Consider the following 24,445-nt stretch of genomic DNA (forward strand, 5'->3'; position numbering starts at 1 on the left):
AACACTGTATACATGGGATTTCATCCAGAGCACTCAGCCAAAAGAAATACTGAACCACCGCTAAATCATCCTAATGAGTTAAGTATTGTGTGTGGCTTTGTTATTTTAAGCAAATGCACTCGTATTTGTTTCTGGAACTATAAGGGATCAGTCAAGCAAATGTTTCCGTGAAAGGAAAAAAAAATATGCATGTTCATAAAACTTACACTGCCTTACTTTCTTGGTGGCAAGGTATTTAAAATAATTGTTCAATGAAAGACTAAACATTTTCTTGGAAAACACATTTAGCTCAAGAATTAGCCATGTAGGGTGTCCACTCCACTGTGTAAAATAATAAACTTTATTCTTTCGTTTTCTCTTTTGCCTTAATACACAGCCACCTTTATAAAAGCCATATGTTACACAGAACCGGGCATTTTCATGTGAAAAAAAACCCAACCAACAACCTAAACCTAGAAAGAATTAGATTTGCAGGCCTAAGAAAAGCATTTGAGTGGTTTCCAGTTTAAATTGGGGGTGAGGGAGTGGAGAGAGAGGCAAGGTAAGAAGGAAACTGTACATCTCAGCCTCAGCTCAATGTTGGGTTGCCAGAACAGGGGCTTTCAGTAGGAACAAACAGAACTGCCTCAGCCTTTGTGGTCCTCTCCAATTTTCTGTGGGTGTAGGGATTAAGTAACTGCTGCAGTGCATACATGAATGGTTTCCCTCCCAGATGTGAAACATCTTCCAGACAGCTTGGCCAGACAGCTTTGGAAACATCTGCTGCTCTCTCTTCCTTCCCCACCTCCTGGTCAGCCTGATTGTGATGGGTAAAATAACAGGAAAACAAAAGGAGTGATTCCTGGGTATTGTCATTGTTTGCTTTTGAATAGGAGTTGGAAAGGTTTTCTTTGCATGCTTTGGGCTTGTGAGCAGCGAAACAAAGAGGCATCAGCAGCACAGTGTTTGCAGGGGGTAACTCTGGTGGGTAACATGCCTTCAAGATGGTTCTAGATGGTATGGGGGGCTTCCAGCAAGGGCCATTGGACATGCAGCCTGGAGCAGAGATGGGCACAGCAAAACCATCTTCATTATATCAAATGTTGGCTCGCTGAAACAGAGAGTTCTTTACTGGTAACATTTAGGGCTGTCACATGTGTGACCCAGTAACCGGGGTGAGGGGTTCTCCCATCAGCCGTATAGTTGCTGGAGTCCCCAAGCTGGGGCCATCCCACCGCCTGGTTTTGAAATGCCACCCTCTATCTCAGCTGCCCATTAGTCGAGGATTGTCCTTCTGGAAAAGGCTTCAGATGGTCATTTATGGCAATGTGTGAGACTCTCAGGAGCAGACAAAAGAGACCCTCCCTGCTGACGGCTATAGCCTTTTCCTTAATCTTCACCAAGCAGTCTCAATCCCAGCAGCACTGGTTTGCTCATACACAGTGTGTAAATACATTGTTCTGGATGGGTTTCCTTGGTTCTCACATCTCGCCTTCAAAAAAAACCCCAACCCAACTCAACCCTACCACTTTGGAAGATATTTCACTAAGCAGCGCCTACAACTGAAATATCTAAGGCATTTTCAGTCTGTGATACAGAAAGACTAAACCCAGTATTGAACTGAGTGGGGTTTTTTTTGCTTCTCCTTATAAATCTTTAGTACTTAAAAATCATAAAGAGGCACTATTTCATTTATGGGATTTTACAAAAAAATAATTCTTCTCACCTCTCACAAAAAAATAATCTATTTCAGCTAAGTGTTTTACTGCTGCATTTTTTCCAGCTGTAGCCAAAGAAGACCTATTTTGGTGTAGATGTCGTGACCCACTTCAAAAGAGCAGAGGCCAATAAACACAGAGAGCATGGTTTCAGTTTTTTCATTACAGGCTAAGGCACAGTGTGTCCATTACCAACAGCTGGAAAATGAGACAATGACTTAAAGTGGCATTATTGTGTTTCTCATGGATGGTTTACTGGGAAAGTTCAGAGAGGTGCAGACACTTGTGATAGAGAAAGCTCAACAGGGATTTTTCACTTCGTGTCACATGATAGTCTTAAAAAATTTCTGCTAAGAGATGTCAGAGGTGAACTGAACAGCTTGAGTCTAGTGCAAAAATCAATGCACACAAATTGTTTAGGTCCCAGTTCTGCTCTACAGCCTAGAAATTACAAATACATCTGTCTATCTGAGAAATCATACCTCTGGTGTTTGTCACCTACTTTGTCTCTGCTGCAGATTTCTGTCTTGAAGTGAGGTCGGTAGATGTTTGCGTAGCTACTTCAACCTCCTCTTTGCAAGAAGGGGGAGAGCAGAATCCTCCCTGGACGCAGTATTGTGACCAGTTTAGGAGATGGTGATTTCCTCTCCCCTATCTCCATTTGTTTAACTATGCCAGAACCTGCTCTGTTGAGCAGCTTCACTCTCAGCCGTCTGCTGAGTACAAATATGTCTACACAACACCTTTTTCAGGCAGAAGCACCCTTGCTGCCCACACACGGGGATGACCAAAAGCCCTGGGGTTACCATGAGCTTGAGCTCACCATCCTCACAGGCAGGTCAGGTCAGCCACTGCTCAGTGTGTGGCCTGTTGGGAGGGCAAGTCAAGCAGTGACAGCTCAGATGGAAAGCAGAAAATGCTTGTGTAAGCCAGACAAGTATCGCGAAGCCTGCTCTAGTCTCCACACTCCAATGCCTTCTTTAGTGCTATTGTTTTAAGAGAAATCTAACCTTGATTATGGGGCAGGGACCTATTACGTTATTTGACTGTCGGGCGCTAAATGCATTTGCAGTGCAGTTACTTGATTATAAAATGTTAGCAGCATTTGTGATATTGCCATAATACCTACAGATCCCAGCTACTAACAAGGCCTTACTGTGCCACTCATTTTACAGATCTGGACTAAAAGACAGTCCTTGTCTCTGGAGCTGTGAAGTTTAGAGGGAGACGTGTCTGAGCCCTGAATATAAGCACAGAGAAACTCAGCAACTTGCCTGAAGTCTTAATAGTCAGTCAGAGGGAGAACCAGGGATAAAAACCATGTTCCCTGAGCCCTGGTCGTGCTGTACTCACTTGATCACTTCAGTTTTAAATAAATCTGGTGTTTAAATTGCTGTTTATGACTATCATTCCAAGGGAAGTTGATAAGGTCAATGCACAAGCACCCAAGACAGAAGAGTTATATTTGAAGGTGCCGTAGTGCACCGGCACTGCAAACATGGGCAGGGGTGGTGAATTTTGAAGAATGGTGGTGTAATAAACTGTGTTAACCTGTGAAGTGGGAAAAATAGCAGACCTTCTTGTCTGAGCAAGTGTCAGGATGTGGGGGAGTGCTGAAGCAGAGGAGGGAAAGGCACTGGGGAGAACATACGGATGTGTCTTCTGTTCTTTCAGTCACACTCTCCTATACGGCGGAAGGTCACAGCAATCTTAAATACAGTGAGTGTGCTGCAGCTGGAGGGCAGACAATCAGAATAATCCATTAAAAACTGGATACATATATGGAGATGTATGTGTCTGCACATACAAACACAAAACTTTCACTCGGGGTAGAAAGCTGATCAAAATTGTGTTTAATTTTATTTCCTGATTTAGTTGAGAACATGTGATTCACATTCAAGTTCCAACAGAAGCTCAAAACGTCTCATCTAACGAAATCACAGTGGGTGTCGGGGACATCAAAACTGCATGAGTAACTGATGGGACATGGTAGGAAACCGGTGGCAACTGTTCTCTGACCTCAACGATGACTCCTCCCATTCAGCAGCTGGGACTGATCAACTCTTGAATTTACTTATTATCTTCAGTTTAAACTTGAACCATATATCAAGTATGCTTGTGAATATTGTAGTTTTATGTAGCTAGGTTTTGAGGAAAATAGTTTAATCTCAGAGGATTTACTTAAGGGAGAGATAACAAATACAGTATTTATATTAATAAAATGATTTCTAAATTAAATTCATTTTTTAAATGCAATTTGTAACCATACAACATGGGATTCAGACTTCCCTCACTGATGCTGGTCATGAAGCATTCCCTGACTTCTATGTAAACAGGTGGTTTTCTTGGGTCTCATTTTAGCAAAACATTTGTGTTCCAGATTAACTGAAGGTAGAGACCTGTTGGTGTCCAACAGCCTAAAGTTAGTGTCAAAGCTTCGATGAATGAGGATTAACAGCTTAACTAGTAGAAGAAAGCAAATTCTCTTACAAATGGTTGGAGCTAGTCATCTTTTCCATCACCGGCCCATATGGAACAGAGTTTGTGGTGTCAGTCCAGTTCTCCTTTTTCATATTCCAAAAAAATATCTGTTCTGGAGTGGTGCTCCCTTTGACCATTTGAACTGTGAATAAATGTGCATGCAGCAGGCAGTCAGAAGTTGTGGGCTCAGAGGTATCTGCAGGCTAGCTGCCTTACTTGCCCTGACAAACAGCTATAATGAGTTAAGAGGTGTCCATATGCCATCTATTTTCAACCAACCATGTGAGAAAGTTTTCTTTCAAAGTGGTTTTTACTGCTTTGATCCCATTCTCCATGTCTTTTACTGCTTCTTACTTTCTTTTCCCTATTACTTTTCATTGCTTCCCATTATTAATCCTTCCTTACCCTTGATATGTCCCCCAGGGCTCTTATTCTGTGGGTGGTGAGCACTGTCCAATGTATGAAGCTTCTTTCATCATCAGGGGAGGATTGATGAGTGTTTTATGAAATCCCATGAAAGCCCAGAAAACCACCTCTCCTCTGTGTCCCTGGAGAGCAACCTCGACACCTACTGATTCACTTTTTATATGTTGTTCACTCTAAGTACTAATGTGTGTTGGGGCAGCGTCACATCTGGATGAGAGTGGCAGTAGTCCTTTCTTGAGTCACATTCACTTGACAGTGTCCTGCCTCCTACAACTTCTGAGTGCAGTGTTGGAGAACTGGTAGCACTTTGGGATTTCAAAACATGCATAGGAGACATGGCTAGACCCTTGATGCTATTTTCAGTGTGTCCTGTAGTGGATCATTCTCCACCTCAGCTTCCCATAGGAAATGTCCTCAGCTTTGCTCCTGAGCTCATGTGATTGTTGGCTCAGCGTCATACACTTTTCTGATCCTGCAGAATGGAAATTGCCATCTGCTTTTCCTCTGGTTCTGCTGTACACTTGGATATGTGAAAGGTAAAATAAGATGGTGCACATGTGATTCTATCCTGCTGAGTTTGGTAGCCCTGGGGGCTTATGAAGCCTGATCAATGAAGATACCCATGCCAGAACCTGGTGTTGCAGGAAAATCACATTTCCTAGGTAGGTATTTCAGCCATCTGCCTGTCAAAGATAGGCTTTTTGATGTCTCTTATGATTGAAAAGGACCTGCTTCTCTGTGGTAAAAAAGAGCCAAAGGGTCAGGCTGGGGTATAACTAGATCTGTGTTCTGTGTTTCAGCCCCTAATGCCTTGAAATACTTTCTTGAATTGAAAAAGTCAAGTTTACTATCACTTGAGATACAGTTCATGTGTTTGCAGTCTTGCCCCATCGCTGGCAGTTTAAAGGTGAGATTGTGTCCTTCTGCACCCCTGGAGGGTGGGTTGGTTCCAAGCCATTGCAGCAAATCACCTGAATATGGAGTCTCTCTGCCCTTTATAGCTGAGTTTAATTTAAACCAGGAGACATATTTAAATGCTCGACCTCCTTCTTCCAGAAACATTGCACAGCTGTGACATCAAAAACCGAGTTCTATACTCAGGAGGCCAGGCCATCCAGTCATTCTCCACTTGCTGCAGGCAGGTCTAGGAGCAGCTACAGAACTGGACAGCTGTTTGGATGTTAAGACATGTCATAGACCTGCAGCAGTGATGCCCTCTTTGTTGACCACGGATCAGCCTGCCAAAGCTCTGCCCATGCAAGGAGCATCCCTCCAGCTTGTGTCTCATTGGTATTTGCAGGGCATCAAGGAGTTCCTTTCATATCTGAGTTATGAAACACTGAGACATCCAGAAATTACCCTGGATTTGGCAGGGAGGTGGTTGAGGTTGCTCTTTGAACAAAGGATTTTGAGACTGACTTCTAAGTGTCATCTCTCAGTTGGATTAAGTTGAAAGGAACTGGGGACTAAAGATGTCCACCAGCTTATATGCATGGTCATGTATTCATTTAGTGTAAGGAGATAGACCCTAAATATTTATTTTGGAAAACTTATGGTGAAAATGTCTCCAGCTTTAGCTAGAGGGGACATATAACCACTCAAGGTCAAAATGTGTGTGTGGAAAATACCCTTGTCAAGTATCCCAGCTGCTGTGTACTCACTGGCACTCACTGACATCCAAATTAACTACCTCAGCAGGAAGACCACAGGCTAAATGTTCTTCTGGCTGGAATTTCATTTGACTCAAAGGTCGGGACACCCTGGCGAAGCTCTGTGATGGTACAAAGAAGCCCCGGCTGCACCAGGCTACCACTTTTATTAGAATTAGAATGCTGTTAGAATTCATGTCCAGGCAAGAGAGTCATAACCAACCTGAAAAAAACATAGATGGTGTCTCACTGTGTATGACTTAGAAAACTTCAGTTTGGTTGAGGTCCTCTCAATCATGAGTGATTCTAGTCATGCACCGTGAATGTTATACCTTTTAAAAATGTTTTTTTCTTGAAATACATGAGAATGTAGAAGAAAACCCCAACTACTCAAATATCTGGGAAACCAGCTTAGTATTGTTTGACAAATCCTCCCTGCTGAGCTAAATCAACCAATTAGTCATGCTAATGCTTGTAAATGACATTTCTGTCAGAAGAACAGTGTAATTTAGCTTTATTTCCAAATTCCAGCAGCAAAAAAAATAACATGTATTGATCCTTTATCCCAAATGAATGATATTTCTGCCATATTAAAACCCAGAAAGTACTTGATAGGTTGCACCTTGCTGCTATCTTCCAAAGCAACGACTCTGGTATTCTTTCACTTTCCAGTAAACTTTCATGATATGTATCCCAGCAAAGACCATTAAATCAAACTTGGTATAGCATGGCTACTTCTCTGATAAAAATGTAACAGGCCTCAAGAAGCACTAACAGTTGGCTCTTGTAATCTGAACCTATTAATTGCACCAGCGTGCACCTCCTCTTTGTGCTCAATTACGAGTCCGTTTTGAAAGGGCAGTTTGTCTTCAGTGGGTTAACTGTTGCCACATTAATAGAGGAGTTATAACATGATAAACAAATATAGTTTAATGCACCCTCCTTTGAATGCAGAGTTCATATGTATTCCAGACAAAAGGCCAAAAAAATTTACAACACTTCATGCATTTCTATAGCTGAGCATTTTTTACTGGAGAATATGTAAATCCTGCACTAATCAGAGGTTCTGGGATTCCAAATGCCACTAAAGGTTATGACCTGAAGCCCTGCTAATATATGACTGAGGGCGTAGACTAAGTAGTTCTGAATGACAGCAACCACAGGGTGTTTTGCATGAAAAGTAACCTCTAATAAATGACCTCTGCTATTTTCCTTTCAAAGCTATGACAGTAATGAATATGAAAGGGGGAGCTTTGTACACACCGGGTGTTATTTACACCTAAACACTGCAAGAGTGTGGATGGTATGTAAGGGTTTCAGCTGAAAAAGGGAGGAAAGGGTGTTTTCCCTGTCTTAACAAACACTGCTTCACTTCCGCTGACTTCACTAACAACCCCTTTCTTAAACAGTGGTACCAAACAGCAAGGTCATGTTATTAAAAGAAACATTTCCACCTTCATTATATGTATGTGTGTGAATATAAACATCTATCTATATGTATGTGTGTATATGTGTTTACTGGATGGGTTACAGGCTTTATGTGAAATCTCTTGGATTGCTCATAGAAGCATTCAAATTTCTGCTGTTTTGTGACCTTTAGTTAGGCAGAACACTGTGTCTTTGGTGGTATGAACACAACAAGGACGTTTTTAATGTCAGAGTCTCTCCTTGTGGATGATATTTACACTTCTTGCAGGAGAACAGTTCTGAGATTTTTTTTTTCTTAAATACAAGCAGAACCAGAGCTCTGAAAAAGAGATTTCCTTTGAATGGTGGTAATCAGTTAGTGAAACTTTTCACATCTTGCTGGAGATCCTGGAGGGGGAAAAGAGTGATTATGAGTGGACATCTTGTCTGTGCTCCTGCCAGCTCAGGATTGTTACCAGTCAGGTACATGGCTTTGCCTTAGCCACCCTCCATGTAAATCACTTGCAGTGTGTCTTTTATTGCTTTTGGGGCCCCCTTGCCTTCCTAATTTCACCGTGTAAGGCCAGACCAGGATGGGGCAGGCATGCAGGCAGAAGTGTGCTGGCTCTACCACGCAGCTGGAAAACTGAGCCCCTTATCACAATGCCAACAGAGGGACTGTGTGGAGACACTGTCATGGAAGAGGAAACCAGTTGTACAGGGTATACTTAACCACAAACCTAGGGTCACGTCAGAAATCCCTGAGGTAGCATGTCGAGGTGCAGGCTGTATGTTTGATGTGCTGTGGGGGGATTAGCTTTCTGCTTCCCTCTGCTGGCATGGTGGTACTGCAGCTTCCAGTTTGGGATCTTGTGTGCTAAACCCCGCCTCAGGTTTCCCTGGCAGTTCTGCCCAATAAGTGCATCAAAGGCCCAGCATCTTCAGGATGCTTAGGTGCCATTCTTGCTGCTGGAAAGCTTGGCCCTTTACGGTGCCACCACTACACACTGCTGTGCACAGACTGCCCTGAGACATGTCATGCATGGCAGTAGGGCAGCTCTGACACTCCCTGTGCAAAACCAGATTATTTGGGATTTGAGCATGTGAGTGTGCAGCATGTGGCCTATGAAGACCTTCTTCCACAACATGGTGTACTTCATACCCTAGGAATCTTTCTCCTGATGTTCAGCACAAGTTTTTTTGCTGTTTTTTAATATTATCCAAATGTTTTTTTCGTTAGTTAATTTTTAATAAAGGTGCTTTATGTGCAGATCATAGTTACGTTTGTTCAGGTATGACTGCCATTTTGTTAGGTGGCAATTTTGCCTGAGTAAGGAGGCCAAAGCAGGGCTTTAAAATGCACTCCTCATAAAAAATTAAAGAGCTATTCTTTATTTACATATTTACACAACACTCAATTCATCGTGTAAAGCTTTCTCTGCCTTAAACCCAAATCTCTGGGGTGTACTCCGTGCCTGGGGAAATTGGATGGCTCAGAGAAATGATAAAGAGAGATCTGTCCATCCACCTATCTGTCATTTTTTATACCATACTCATTACCATAGTCTCTGAGCTCCTATTACATGTATGGAGCCTTTCCCATTTCAGTATAGAGCTGGTCAGCAGAGACAGCAAAACCATCATTATTTTCTGAAGAGCATGAGCTTTCGGAAGGACTGTTTGCTCAGCCTACAGTGGTCATTTGGCAGCAGCCAGTTTTTACAGAAGACAAATCCCTTTTATTAGCTGCCTGGAAAGTCTGGTTTGGCTTCTGGAAGATGCAGTTCAAATGGAGCATACGCAGAGTTAGCCTTAGGTATCAACATTGCTGCTCCCACATTCACTTCTTATCACCAAGAGAGAGAGGCTTACCTCTTTCCTGCCTCCCTGACAGCTGCATACCAGGAGGGGGACTTCAACTCTGAAAAAGCATCAAAAGACCTGGCAACTTTAACTTGGATAGACTGTCCAAGGGACTCTTCAAATTAACAGAAATAGCTGCATTTCTCATCCTCTTGCATGTAACTCTTTGGCCACTTGCAGGCCATGCCATCACACATTTGTCTCATTCTTACCCTGGGGTTCACCTGTTTCTTTGCAGAATTCACTTACTGTCTTTTGACTTGTGCTTCAATTTCAAGCTCTGGATGATGGCAGCTTTTTTATTAGGGTGTATGCAGGGACAACCATAGCGGGGGCCTGATCCTTGACAAGGACCTGCAGGCATTCAGCAGACAAATATTATTTGACACTGATCATTACTAAGAATGAAGTAACATCACCACTCCTTGAGCTCGCTCCAAGGCTGACTCTATTACAAGTGCGATTGCCAGTGACTGTACCACTGCTATTAGCCAGCCTGTTGCCCATTTGTTTTAATCTCCCCCACCCATGTTAGGAGGAGAGGTTTCAAATCCATCTTAGTTTGCCTGCCACCTCTGTCTGATGTACAGTGGCAGTCTGGAATGCCCTGTGCTCCCAGGAGGGCTTCTACTGGGATGGTGCACCATGGCCTGGGCATAATGCTGGGGTGTGGGCTCCAGAACCTATAGGGTGGATGGATGGATGGATGCTCCAAACAGATCCTTCTTCTCTTTCCCTTGCTGCTGTGCCATGGAGCAGTGTTGCAGCAGGGAGAGGGGTAATTTTGTTCCTCTTTTATTGGTAAAGGGCAGAGTGGTCTGTCCCAAATCACCAGCCTGGGAACAAGCATAGAGCCTAAATCTCTGACTTGCCCCTTCTCTACCACAACCATCCCTCTCATTCAAGCATTCTTCTCATCCCAGCCTGGCTCAGATATGCTGTAGTCTACTCTCAGCTTTAATTTAGAAATAGATGCAGGCTTTATCAGTCAGTCAGCAGGAGTGGCAGCCAGCATTCAGGTCATGAAATGTATCCAAGACTAAAAGAGGAGAAAGATTGTGGTTTTGAAACAAATGTAGAGGGGAAAATTATAAAAGGCAAATGAAGAGCTAGTCTCCCCAGAGTCCACACTCTGACAGGGCTCCACAGATGATCTGTATCTAAAATTGGAAGGGTTTGATTCAAGCTTTCCTGCCCCTCACTTACCGAAATCTTCTGGCACAACTACAGGCCAGCTGAGTAGAGCCAGGATAAAACTCAAAAAGGGATGACAAGTTTAACTTGAATTGCTTAATGGAAATGTTTCAAGTTTGACAGGTTTGTGGTGGAAGTCTGCCCTTTCTTCCTGGTCATCTGTTATGACCCTGGGCTTGTGGCCATAATTTTGGGATCCCTTTAAAGCTGAGGTCCTTTGCAGCCTTGGAGGGCCTTACTTTAAGATTGATGTCTGACTAGTGCTCCAAAAAGAGGCCATGGGACATAGTACTGTACTTTGAACTTTTTATTTTTCTCCTCCTTTCTTATGGTTGTCTTATGGAGGGAAAAAAAAAAAAAAAGGAAAGAAGAAGTTAATTTTCTAGTAATGTACAATAGAAATGCATTTTCTTTTAAAGATTACAGGCCAGACTTTCAGCTCTTTCCAACCAGCCTAACTCAATTGATACTTTTGATTTATGCCAGCCTAAGGAAGAAATTGGGCAATTTAAATTTTAACTTCCTCTCCTAGGAACAATCCTTTCATTCCTGAAGTCTGCAGATGAAGAATGAAGCTCTAAAAACCCTGCTCAGCCTGGCCACAGCTTGACTGCAGGACCCTGACAGCAGCAGTCTTGCACAGCGCGGTAAAGAGGCGATTAAAAGTTTTACTATCCGTTTTATCATCTCGGTTTTTACAATAAAGAGAGCTGTCATTGTTTTAGGATTATTTTACCTATGTCTATTCATTCTGTTTCATTGTCTTTACAAGTCTCATTCCCATTTCGTGCTGCTTGGGTTCTGCCCTTTTCAACTCCTCATGGATGAGTGGGGAAGGAAGAGAAGGATGGCCAACAAATTGGGCAAGGAGAGAGTGGGAAAACTGAGCTTCCATGGCAATCTTTTCCTTCACCTAGGAGGGATGAAAGCATCGCTTCTTTTATTTATTTTTTTTGTGCTCTATTTTCATGGTGCCCTTGCACCTTTTGGGTACACTAGACTGTTGCTACTTACACCAATATCTCTCACTGACTGTTTGCCTGTATTTTAATGGTCTTGGAAATCCAGCAAAGGTAAGGTCAGCTTGCTGAGATACAGGTTGGGAAAGCAGACAGAAGTGAAGTGTTCCTTAGTCTGGCATTTGGAGGAAAATAAAGGAAAAAAAGGTTGGCAATGGAGACAGTGGGACAAGAGAAGACAGGAGATGGGAAGAAAGTAGAGAGGCAAGTAGATAATAACAAAAGTAAAAGGCACCTTTGGGGTGCTTCAAGTTGCTTTGGTAGTTTTGAAAAATCTCAGAAAACAAACATTTGTGCCATTAGAAGCTTAAATAATTTCAAAGTTCTGTGTATTGTAGGTTTGAACTTTATAGTTAAAAAAAAGGGATGATCACGCTTGAACTTAAGAGGCTTTGTTTTTGTGCAGACAAGGAAAAGTTCTTGAAATACTCAGTTAAGGGAGAGAGTGAGGATAGTATGTTTTCCAGGTGTCAAGCAAGTTCAGAAGTCTTGCAGTTTAAAAACACGGCTAAATACTGAAAATCTGGTCTGGGAATATTCATACCAATTTATTAAAGAATTAGGATCCAGCTGTGCTTACTTTCCACAACGGTTTGCTTTTGGGACATTTTTCATTTGCTTTTCCAGCAGTTTCTGTATCAGAAACATTGTTTTAAATGTCACAGTTGTCAAATCAATGAACTAAAACAGTATCACATGGCTTAATTTGAACAAGTAATGCACTTGGAATTTCAGATTTGGAATAACAGGCTTCCTGATCTGTTCACTGTCCCTCAGCAGCTGAAAACAGAAACCAGAGTAAGGTTAGGCTATGCCCTATCCCACTGGGCTGCACAGAAGGAGGAGAAGAGGGAGGAGAACATTTGCTTATGTGTTTAACCTAGAAGCACCTATCTGTAATTAAAGTTCAAATCCCAGCCAAAAACTTGCTGGTTTGTCTGTATTTGTCTGTCTGTCTATCTATCTATATATCTATCTATGTACCTATCTATCTATCTATCTATCTAATCTATCTATCTATTTAATTTTGTCTCTGAAGGTTTTACCCAAAGTCCATCCAAGTTTCAATGGACTTTAATAAAAGTTTAATGAAGTCCCTATTACTCTCTACTGAAGAAGACAGGAAAAACTCTCATTGACATCAGAAGGAGTAAGGTCCTTTGCTTAGGCTGATAATCTGACACCACTATAGAGTGACCCTTTAAATGACACACAGTTTATTTATTTAAGATACTAGAAAATACCTCAAGATGGACATCCCCAAGCTGAGGAACTCAGGACCATGTCTACATTGACTTGTGCCATGACTGTTATGCTGATACAGCTCCACTGAACAGGGGTAGGACCTGCTTGAGAGTTCACCCAACTCATAGGAAAACAAATCAAACTACCAAAAAGAGGTTTTGATACATGATACAGTGATAAGGCAGTCTTCAGATTTTGAGGCAACAAACCCCTGAAGTTTGGCTATCAACAGGGAGAAAACACCCTTTAATTCACACTTAGAGGCTGATTTATATCTATAAACTCAAAATCATCCCTAAGTGACAATCCAGCCAAACCTGACTTTTCCCACTTCTCTGTGTGCCTACAGTTCAAATATGCCTTTGATTTACAAAAACATTTCTGCAACCCTTTTTTCTTAGCAAGAAGTGCAATTAGGTTTTGAAAGATGGCTGATGTTCAATTAACTTTATTATATATATTTTCTGGCTTTGGAGAATGGATCACCTTACCAATGGATCACCATGTGCTTATGAATTGTGCATTCTTAGACTGTCTCAAGGTAAAAGTCTTGAAAGGATTTTAGATTTCCTACATACGTGCCTAGTGATTAGATCACAATACATCTGAAAGGATCATAATATGCCTATTACAAATTATTTTGTTTCAAAGGAGTTAGTATAGTTAGTGGGTAAATATGCACCAGTGCCTTAGGGAATAACAGAAATTAAACCATGAAATGTATATAACCTTGACTGTCTGAGTAAAATTCAAAACACCAAGAAAAGAAGGCTGAAAATTTGGTCTGACACCATCTTTATGTTGCCTTGTGCTTCTTTTACATGCCAAAGTTTCTGAAGTGTGTGTGATTTAGCTTGGTGCAATATAAGTGCTGCCTTTAATTTGGGGTTACGATGGCATGTGTTAAAAGACAAAATGTCAGGCAGATTGAACTTTCAGCTTTGAACATGCTGGAGGTTATGGTTTTGACTCAGGGCTTAACTCTCAATTTGATAAAGGACGATTATTTTTTTCTGTTAGCATGTTTAATTACATGAAACTTAAATGAGAGAGAAGAAGTGGTAAAATTTTTCTTAACCATAGAACTAGGGCTGCCTTTATATCCTGCTAAATTCTAGGCTGTACCTACTCACAAAGGAATGGCTGTGGTTTCATTTGTACCTCGCAAAATATGGTGCATAACTTTTCCTTTCTGAAATGTCACCATTGTTTGAGAAGTTATGGAGGCCTCATCCCTAGCAATGTTCAAGGCCAGGTTAGACAGGGCTTTGAGCAACCCGGTCCGAGTGGAAAGTGTCCCTGCCCATGACAGGGGGGTTGGAACTGGATGATCTTTAAGGTCCCTTCCAACACAAACCATTCTGTGATTCTATGAATCTATAAAAATGTATTTAACATGTGTACAGCAAGGGTATAAGAGTATAAGGTATAAGAGTCCCCTCAATTAAATTGCTTTCAATACAAGAGCATCTATTCCCACCTTTGTAATTCAGAATATTTTTGTGTCATGCGTGGCTTCTTTGTTGTGCTGGAGGCAACCTGCTAACTATGGTGTTATCATTTTATGTTAAATTATATATGTATAGGTTTGATATAATCATTAATTTTTTAAGATGCATGATTATGAAGCATTGCAGCTAACAGAAAAAGTGTTATTTGAATCAAATCTGTGAGGGAGGTTTGAAAGTCTTCTTGCTCCATTTATGTTGCAGGAGGAGTGAACCATATTTCAGGTGAAGCTGAACTACCATGATAAGAAAGAATCCTCTTTCCTCTGGGAGAAAGAAATAAAGCTGTAGTTGCATTATTCCCTGCACCAGGCTTCCAGCTTTAAGCAGAACCACATGGAGGAGGAGAAAAAAGGTGCAGTGGCTCCTAATAGGCTTAAAAATGGTCTTTTTTTCTATGAATCTGTTGATTTAGGTTCTTGTTGAAGATATTTCTTCAGATTGAGGGGTGAGCCACGAAGAAAGCCATGTTTCCTAAGAAGATACTCAATTTCTCTACACTGATCTGAAGATGAGATGGCTTTCCCATTATACACCTAGACATTGTACCTTAAGAGGAGAGCTCTGTTCTGAAAGGCCATACCTATAAATTCTCTTCATTATGTTTCAGTTTTGTGACCTTGTTTCCAATTTCAGTCATCTCAACATACATTGTGCTGGAGTGAAAAGGACTTCCTTTCTGTCCTCAAAATCTGTCTAACAACAGAGAGGTAATAAGAGGGTTTGTATGGACACTGGGTGTCCTGTCTGGCCTGGTTACAGCTGGTGGTGGATAACCTTCTGCTGTCCACCACTTGAGATGAGGTTTGGATGGGCCAGGAACTGGGTATGCTCCTTCCACCAACTCAATAAGGTCAGTTCTAGGTTAATGGCAGCAGGTTTTAAACCTGGGGTGAAGACTTTCCTGTTGCAGGCCAAATCTGTGCTGAAGTCTTGGAGTATAAGCTCAGAGCTGCAGCAACCACCAGAGTAGCTCCAGCAACTTCCTAGCCCACGCTTGCCCTAATTCAAATACAATCTGATTCTTGGTGATCTTCCACCCCTGTTCTTTTTGGCTATATGCTGAGGATGTTTAAAAGGCCTCAGACTTGAGAGTCTGTACCTAAGAGGTATGAGCAAAAAAGGTGGATACATGTGTGAAATAAAGTTGCCTAAACATCCATTTCTAGTGCTGTTCCAGGGTAGTCTTGACTCTCCCACCTGACAATCAGCCACTTCTCTGGAAAGATGTGGGTCTCCTGCAGCCTGGATGCCATCTCTTTCAGGTCATGAAGATATTTTGGAAAGACCATGGCACCTAAAATAATGCTAGGAACCTATGTTCAGGAACCCCAAATTTTCCTATGGTTTTCAGCAGGGGGAGAGGCTAATGGGAACCTTGCCATTATGCACAAAATGTTTAAGTTTAGGTTGGAGATAATGAAGAAGTTCTTTCCTGTGAGGGTGGTGAGGCACTGGAATGGATTGCCCAGGGAGGCTGTGAGTGCTCCATCCCTGGTAGCGTTCAAGGCCAGGTTGGATGAAGCCTTGTGTGGGATGGTTTAGTGTGAGGTGTCCCTGCCCATGGCAGGGGGGTTGGAACTTGATGATCTTAAGGTTCTTTCCAACCCTAACTGTTCTATGATTCAAATTTAACATATCGTTTGGAGCACAAAGCATCTTGCCCCCTTTCCTACCTGTGAGAGCAGCTATGTTACAAAGCTTTTTGCTATTTCGTTTGTATTTACTATCTCTGGTTAGGGAGCAGGTGGAAACACCAAAGAGCTTCATAAGCAGGAGGTCTGTCAGCAGAGGTGGTGAGCCCACAGCATGCCCTTCCCACAGCTGGCCTTTCTCTGCCAGTGGAGCAAAGTTTAGAGGCATTTTAGAGGCCAAGGAAGAGAAAGATTGGTTTTATTCTTCACTGTCTCTGCTCTAGGGGCCTGTTGAAAGCTCCTTTCTGACAGCAATTACAATTGCTTTGGCCTTTTTGGCACAGGGATGCACTGTCGGGCAAGGACTGTATTTTTGGATTCTCATGCCTGTTCCTGAAAGAACAAAAACATGAGTGAAGGTACTGTATCTGAAAGGCTTGGGGAAGCACCAAAATAAACAACAGTAATTGAAGACAGGCTCGCAGAGGCCCAAACCACACGCATTGTAATTCTGTTGGCCCAAAGAACGCTGTCTCATCATCACCTCCTCCATCTGAATAAAGCATCTCCCCGTGAGGACATCCGACACAGACTCGCACTGGGCTGGAGCATCAGGCTCCTGCTTTCTGAAGCGGTTTGTGTCAAAACCAGGCTTCTGCAAGGAGCAAGGGGTGAGGAAGGTGAACTTCTCCCCCTCTCCCAGGCTCGCCCACCTTGCAGTCCTGCTGACAACGGGAAGAGCCACCTTCCTGTGAAGTGCCCGCAGCTGCCTAGTGTGAAGCGCTGCCTGCCTCGCCTGCACCCGGAGCGGTTTTGAAGTCACGTCCTTCCCGCAGCGCTCATTTAACCGGTACCCCCGCTGCCCGCGGAGCCGCGGCCTCCTGCGCCCGGGCACTGGCGGAGGCGGCAGGGGGCGCAGGGGGCGGTGGTGCCGCCTGCGGCCACAAGGTGTCGCCCGCGCCGCTCGGCTGCGCCCGTCTCCTTCTCCCAGCTCCGCGCCGCCTCCGACCGCCCCCCCCTCCGCAGCGCTGGTCGTAGCCGGGGAGGTCTCCGGGGCAGCGCAACCCACCGCGGGGGGGGAGGTAGGAAAGAGACCGGGCAGCGCAACCCACCGGGGGGGGGGGGGGTAGGAAAGAGACCTTTATGTTGTGTTGTGCTATCTCGTTTCATTACATTTCATTTAGTTTCACTTCACTTTAGCTTAGTTTAATGCTACTTTTCTTTTAGTTTCATTTATATCATTTCGGTACAGTTTAGCGTAGTCCATTCCTTTATTAATAAATTATTTAAAAATTTTATTTTATTCTATTTTAGTTTTGTTCTTGTTAGGTTAGGTTAGTTTTGCTTTGTTCTAATTTTGTTTTTCTTTTAGTTTAATTTCTTTTATTTTAATTTTGTATTTATAAATCTTATTTTATTCTATTTTAGTTTTGATTTGTTTCCATTTCATTTCATTTTATGTTATTTAATTTTGTAGTATTTTATGGATTTTTGTTTTATTTATTTTATTTTATTTATTCTATCATTTATTGTACCTGTTCATTTTTAAATTTTATGATTTTTTTATTTTATTTTATGCTATTTTCATTTATTTTATTTTTTTATTTTAGTTTTTTAATTTTTGTTGTTGTTGTTTTGTTTGATTTTATTTCATTCATTTATTTTTTAATTTTATTTTATGTCCGTATTTTTTTGGCTTGCCCCCAGTACATCTCAGTCACTTGCCAGAGCTTTTGGGGTTGGCTGCGTGCCCCAGGAAAGGTAAACTTAGGGATAAACACAGGGGCTTTGGTTCTCGCGGGACAGTCACATGCGGGAGAAGACACGTGCTCCTGCTGGTTAATGAAGTTTGTTCATAACCTTAATTCGGGTTTATTAACTTCAGGTATAACTAGTTGTGTGGTAATTGTGGTTGTTAAGGGAGGGTCAGGCAGTTTTTTCCTAGAGGGTATCAAATTCTGTGTTATTATTACACATGCACTAAATCTCCATTAAAAGGCTTTCCGTAAATGTTTCAAGGCTATGCCAGATAGAAGGGCACTTCATCTTGGCTTCCAAATGGGGTATTATCTATTTTAAACACCCTGCAATAACAGTTGCCTTATTTATCTCTCACCAAAAAATACGGTGGCTTGTGAACACCGTGTTTTTTTTCGGAAGGAGAAAGGCATAAATTGAACTTTCGTGGCTGCCGTACCAGTCATTAGCAACTCTGGGTTCAAACGTGCACTCTCTATAGAGCCTGGCCGTGGTCTTTCACAGCCTAGCAAAATAAGGAAACTACAGGATGGAAACTCAATGAGCCTGACTATTCTGCTTCCTTTTATTTTTTCCCTCCCTTTCGCATAAATCACACTCTTTTGAAGCCGCTGCTTTTCTTTTGCGGGCACAAACCCCTCATCTTTTAAAGTCTGCCTTGCAAGCTAATTGTTTCAACAGGCCAAGCAACTCGCAAAAGACAGCTCCAGCCTATCTCTATATTGCCTCCCCAGGAATGTTTATAAGAGAAGTACACGTTTATACAATAGATGCCAGTGTTCAAAGGCCTGCTAGTGATGGAGTATTTTTAACAAGATTAGTTAATGAAGTTGTTCAGTGCCTTGGAGGGAGCGTTTGGTGCTTGCAGGGCAGGATTGCTGCGGTGGGGCCTGGAGCTGGTGGCAGGTATTGGATGGGCTCCCAAGGATTTCGGTGGCCTCCGAGTGAAGGACTCAGCGACAGATATGAGAAGTTGAAAAGTGCAAGCAGCAGCAAGGAGAAATAAAATGGAGAGCAGCAGGACAGATGCAAGCAGAGAGCAGTGATGTGTGAGCCTCTGGAGGTGCCGTTTATGTTTGTGAGGAAGGTCTGTGCTATTAAGTTTTGATTTGACAGCGCATTTTAACAAACATTTTAGAGCAATATGTTTGCAGGAAGGATCGGAGGTGCCCAAATCTTTGCCTGTGGTGAAGCATCAAGTGAACCTCAGCGTCTTAGGGATATCTGGCAAGCTTGAAATTAGGAATCACAAAAGGGTTTGGACAAGGTTTTGTGCTGTTTTTACAAAGGCAGTGGAGTAAATGATGTTGTTCTTGTGGAATTTCTGCCCTCAAATCTACCTGAGTCTTATGTGTGCTTTTCAACCCACTTTCTGGATCTCAGAAATCCTCAGTCCCTTAAAAAAAGGCATTCGTATTTTTATACTTAATGATAACTCATCACTAGATGCTTTAGGATCTGATCCCACCACTCTTCCTGGCAGTGGATTTTTACACCCGTTGTTGAGGCCAATGTTCTGCTTGTGCTTTCAAAGCCAGTATGATTACTCACTCAAGTAGGACCTAGATACGTGAATCAGTATTGTAAAATGTGTCCCAGAGTCAGTAAATGGAAAACGTTAGCTCCAATAGGCAGGCTATGTGTCTGGTTTAGCTCTCAGCTCCATTAATACGTCCATTACTTAAATGAGCGAGATAGCAGGCCTGCACTAGAGTAACAACTTCCCCGCTATCCCATTACAGGAGGCCTCAATGCCTTGTTATTTCCCCCCCATTCGGCAGCCTGCATGATGTGGGTTAAGGCTGCCAGTGACTTATTCCAAGGAGGAGAATTTTCTAAATGTGTCCACTAGATAGCACAATAAACTTCCTTCTTTTCCTGTTGAAAACTTTCTCTCCCACCCAAAGAGCCATTAGCCGTTCTGTCTCAGAGTAATGGTGCTTCAGAAGGAGATCAAAGTTTCTCAGATAAGTGTTCCTTTACACAATGTTACCGACACTCCGCTTTGTAAACAGGCTTCTTTTTTATGGTTAAGAAGGACATATAAACATGCCAAGTGAGATGGATAGACTGTCACTTTTTCTTTTTCTCTTTGTATCTGCATGTGTGTTAACTGCTCAATGAGTATCATGGTTGGGTTGTGCTGATACCATTGAACATGGTCTGCCTTTTGTGTAAACAGAGGAAGAAAAAAGAATGGCAAGAAGTAATCCCAAGTTCAGATTTCTTACTGGAGTTGCTGCAGCTCCAGTCCCCCTTTCTGCCACCTTTGATGAGAAAACAATGATGGCTCCTTCTGAGAGAAGATGGAGAAGTTAGCACTGAAAACCATGAGCTTGGATACCTGCTTGTAACGACATGCTAGACCTAGGTTCTACTTTAGGACCTAAGCTCAGTACTGGAAAACCTAAAAATGAGGTTGCTGCTTCAGGTAAGGTTTCCAGACAGCTCGTCCTCTTTAGCTTGAAACAAAGAACAGCACGAGGCCCCTCCAGAGGCTGCTGGGAAAGGCTGAAGACGCTCATTGGGGACCATAGAGAGAGACTGGTCCCTGCTGTAGGGCAAATCACCATGTCTCCATACTGAAGGGAAGCCCCTCTAGAAATGGCTGATGGGAAACCCAAGAGGTGGAGGGAAGTGTTCCAGCTGAAGCGGCGTGAATACCTCCTGTAAAAGGTATTGTGCAAGATGTCTTTTATTGAGCTGGAAAACCTGAATGCAAATTTGCATTCTGAAACTCTTTGAAATTAAGTGAAATCGGCAACTGAGATGCTCCAATTCTTGCTCCTTAGGGGCTTGCAAATGCAGATTCGACTCCTCCAGCTAGCGGAAAATGTGTGCTGTGGCCTCTGTTTGTGTTTTGTCATCTGAGGAAATAGTCAGTACCCCTTCCTGTAGCTTGACTAGCTGTTATGCTTTCAATAGCTGTGTGTTCTCTGTCATGCATTACCAACTCTCTCCATAAGGTAAGAAAAGAGGAAAAAACCCAAAAACACCCTCCGTCTTTCAAGCCTCCCAGTGAGATTGTTGCCTTGTACCCAAACTAAAGCTCCTCAGGTCAAGGACCAGGACTGGGTGGCAACCCTAAGTGATGCCCTTTCAGCGTGACCCCTCAGCACATATAAGGAAGGTGCAACGTGTCAGCCTGCATCTCCACTTGCAAACTGGGAGCCTGAGATTTCTATATCCCTGACTTAAGACTGTGATGACAAGGCCCATCTTGTCTTTCACATTTCAGAGCTAACTATAGGAGTGTAACACACATCTTTAAAAACAGGTGACATGAGGGATTTTCCATGACAATCTTTCAGTCTAAAGTAGAAAACCTCCATTTGCAGGTTGAAAACACTCTTAATCACGATGCACAGGCTCCCTTTGACATGAACGTGCTATAGCTCTTGTGATTAGACATCCCTGAGGGTTATTGTTGCTGTGGCACGGAGGAACTGCAGATGTGGATTTGGACCTCAACTTTCTCTCCCCTTCAGAAATATAGGCAAATCCAAACCAAACCAAAAGATGACAGAAAAACAGCAGATACAGATGGACCTTTTAACTTGCTGCTTTTTGGGGAGCCCAAGGTGAAGATGGGACAGCAATGGTCAATGGGCTCAGCTCAGCAGTGGCTTAGTCACTGCTCCAGTCTGTAACCATCCCAGCAAAGAGAACCTAGCAGAGAGATGTGAAGGAGAACACTGGAGTAATCTGCAGGTGGCTGCAGGGAAATCCACCCTGAAGGGCCGTGCAGGTGTCAGTTCAGATGCCTATTTATAGCACAGCTTTGCTCACATTTCTGTGTTCTTCAAGGAAATGATTTGCCTGTTTCCTTTAAGAGGGGGGAACTGTGGTGCAGCAGCCTAGCCAAAAGCCTCCAACAAACAAAACCTATTTTCTCCTTTTCTTTTTTTTTTCCTCCCTTTTTCATCCATATGCAAGACTACCTCAGATCTCATCTTTTAAGTACTACAACCGATCCGTTAAATAGCTTCTCATGGACAGGTTTTTTTCTGCTACAAGGAGTTGCTGAATGAGAAAGGCATGAGCCTGGCTCTCGCTGCTGGGACTTACTCCAGACCAGCTTGCAGTCCTAAGAAAAATGAGTTGGATGGTCTCAGCTCTGTCCCCAGTGAGCAGCAGCAGTAGATCACTTTGCAAAAATGAGCCACGCGTAATTTGGCACCATTGACAGAAGACTCACTCACAGCAGCTTGGGGCCTTGCAGGCTTGAGATAATGTGCTGCTAAAATCACCTTTTGACCCTAACCCAGGAGGTTCCTCCAGGTCACAAGGGAAGAGGGGGGTAGCAGGCCACTGTGAGATACCTTGATAAATGTACAAGCCTCCGCAAGTCAGCCTGGCACGCCTCCACCAGTGTGAGCCGCTCTGTTTATCACAGAAAGAAGAATATGTTTCCTGAGTTGTGTTAGAGGGCTCCAGACTTCTCATTTGAGCCGCCTCCTCCTTTTTCCCCTCTGGTGCAGCAAGCCCACCCTAGTGAACCGGTGGCCCTGACAGAGCACAGAAGCGGGCTGCATGCATCTCCTTGTGATGGAGCTGGCAGAGAAAATCGGACACTGGGACAAACAACCATAAATCAGGACTGTCCTGATTAAATCAGGCATGGCTGGCAAGTAAGTTATTAGCCGCCTGTGAAACTAATTGTGATACTGATACACTCAATTTTGCTGTGTCTTTCAAACACCGGTTGTGATGGGAAACAGCTGTTAAACCTCCCCCCCCCCCCCCCCAAAAAAAAAGGAAAGAAAGGGAGAGAGAGAAAGGATGGGGTGGTGGGGGGAAAGAGAGCGAGCTTACGATTCAGAATCATAATAAAGTCTGTCTTCTCTATTCCCTTGCACAAAAGCTCTTAGATTCTTCTATTCTCCTCTAGACAATTACTCCCAGCAGGCAGGGTCACTCAGGATGAGCACACTATTGCATTTAAAGTTGATCTACTGAAGGGGGGGAAAAAGGCAGAGAAAGGAGGAAGGAAAAAAAATCTTCCCATTAATGTGTGAAAAAATGGCAGGTTTAAAATGGGTTAGAAATTCAGGTTAGAGGAAAAAATAATAAAAAATTGTCACATGGCATCAGTAGGAGAAAAGATTTTCTTCAGTGGTATTGTTTGACTGAACACTTCCTTCACAGTAACACTAGTGCCGGGATATAAAAGCCAGTGTTTATTCGATGCCTGGTCTGGGCAACTGTTATGAGCAGTTAGCATAGAAAAAAAGTGATGCTTTAAAATACATCAAAAGGAGAAAGGGTCTGATCCTTCTCTGGTGGAAGCTGGTGGTGAGCCCTCCTCTGACTGCTGTGTCAGCTGGCAGGCCATGCTTCACTGGACCCTAGGGGCTGTGCTGGAGTCGGCTGTGTAGCCCCCTGCGCAGGCTGCTGCGGTGAGAAGAGTGCAATTCAGCCAGTTTCAACCTATTGCTGTCAGGAATTTGCTTCCCTCAAGCTAAGGGCAGGTAGTTAGTAGTGCTGTAGTAGTTGTAATGGCTTAAGGGTAGGAGCTGAGCAGGGTTTGTAGAGAAATAGTTACTGGAGTGAGAAATACAGTTCAAAATCCACTCAGGTCTGAAAGAGAGGCTGCAAAACCTAGCTCTAAGCTTGTTCCTCATCTCAGTCCTAAGAAAGAATTTTAAACCCCAAACCCTGTTTTTTTCCATCAATATTTAGGCTAACATGAACTATTACCTCTCTTTGTACAATTCTGATTGCTAGGAGGACTACATGTATTTGAAGAACCTCCCCCTACATGGTGCAGAACATACCTGCTTATGCAGTGTGTGGAATTTGAAGATGCTTCCCCGGGAGAATATTTATTCTTGGTGATTTTGTGCCTTCTGCTGAAGTCACTGCAATCGTCCAGTGTTGGAGGTTAGACTCTTCCAATACTTGGTTTGAATCCCTGTAGTCCAAAATAGTTTATATCTCCTATTTTATCTTTTTGCCACTTTTATTTCTCATCTTGTACCTATCTAGTCTGTCATTCCATCGCTGTTCTCTTTAATGTTTTTTTAAGTTGTATTTTAGCTGTAAGGGTGGAGAGAAAATTACATGCATTAGCTAGTAGCAATATGACTGCACCACGAGTTTGGGAGAGATGGAAGGAAAAAAAACCAAATCACTCACGTTTCAAGAATCTAACCCCATCCTCTCAGCTTCCACAGTAATATCTCTGGCTTCCTGTTTGCAAACCAGGAATGTTTATTTACAATGTCTTTCAAGACAGCTTTTCAATGTATAATGCTCGTGTCATTACATAATGGGTCATAAATGATGTCGGTTGTCATAGAAAAACACGAAGTCATCAGATATTTTCTTGGGTTTTGTTTGCCTTTTGTGGCAGGATTCGGAGTCGGCTGCAGCTGGGAAGTCTGAAGGTAAATCATCATCTTTCCAGTAATTCCAGCTCCGGTGTGTTCAATCTGTCAGGAGTTTATGAGTGAGGTGATCCTGATGCTGAACATTTTGGTTGTATTTTTTTCTCTGTGGCCCTGCTGTTTCAGGCAGCTCATCGGCCGTGTGCCCTGAGAGAGCTAGGCAAAGGCTCGCTTG

General features: G+C 42.9%; 1 protein-coding gene and 1 long non-coding RNA gene across 8 annotated transcripts in view; one reads left to right on the forward strand and one right to left on the reverse strand.

Annotated features, from left to right (window-relative positions):
* The window catches only part of ZNF516 (zinc finger protein 516), a 128,627-nt gene extending 117,183 nt beyond the window's left edge, over window positions 1-11,444 (forward strand). Inside the window, exon 6 of the mRNA XM_065667872.1 lies at window positions 11,250-11,444. Coding sequence (XP_065523944.1) covers window positions 11,250-11,270 — 21 coding nt within the window. The 3' untranslated portion in view covers window positions 11,271-11,444. The remainder of the gene's footprint in view (window positions 1-11,249) is intronic.
* On the reverse strand, window positions 327-24,445 carry LOC136008502 (uncharacterized). Of its 7 annotated transcripts, XR_010610111.1 has the most exons (6): window positions 24,020-24,445; window positions 23,659-23,920; window positions 9,773-9,877; window positions 4,188-8,068; window positions 3,349-3,431; window positions 327-796 (listed from the first exon to the last, which is right to left on the reverse strand). It is a non-coding gene; the product is annotated as an uncharacterized LOC136008502 (long non-coding RNA). The 7 variants fall into 7 exon arrangements; XR_010610109.1 differs by having other exon boundaries at window positions 327-3,431; XR_010610106.1 differs by lacking the exons at window positions 327-796; window positions 3,349-3,431; window positions 9,773-9,877 and adding an exon at window positions 9,533-9,581 and having other exon boundaries at window positions 3,534-8,068.

The sequence above is a fragment of the Lathamus discolor genome, chromosome 2 (genome assembly GCF_037157495.1).
Source record: "Lathamus discolor isolate bLatDis1 chromosome 2, bLatDis1.hap1, whole genome shotgun sequence".
Lineage (NCBI taxonomy): Eukaryota > Metazoa > Chordata > Aves > Psittaciformes > Psittacidae > Lathamus > Lathamus discolor.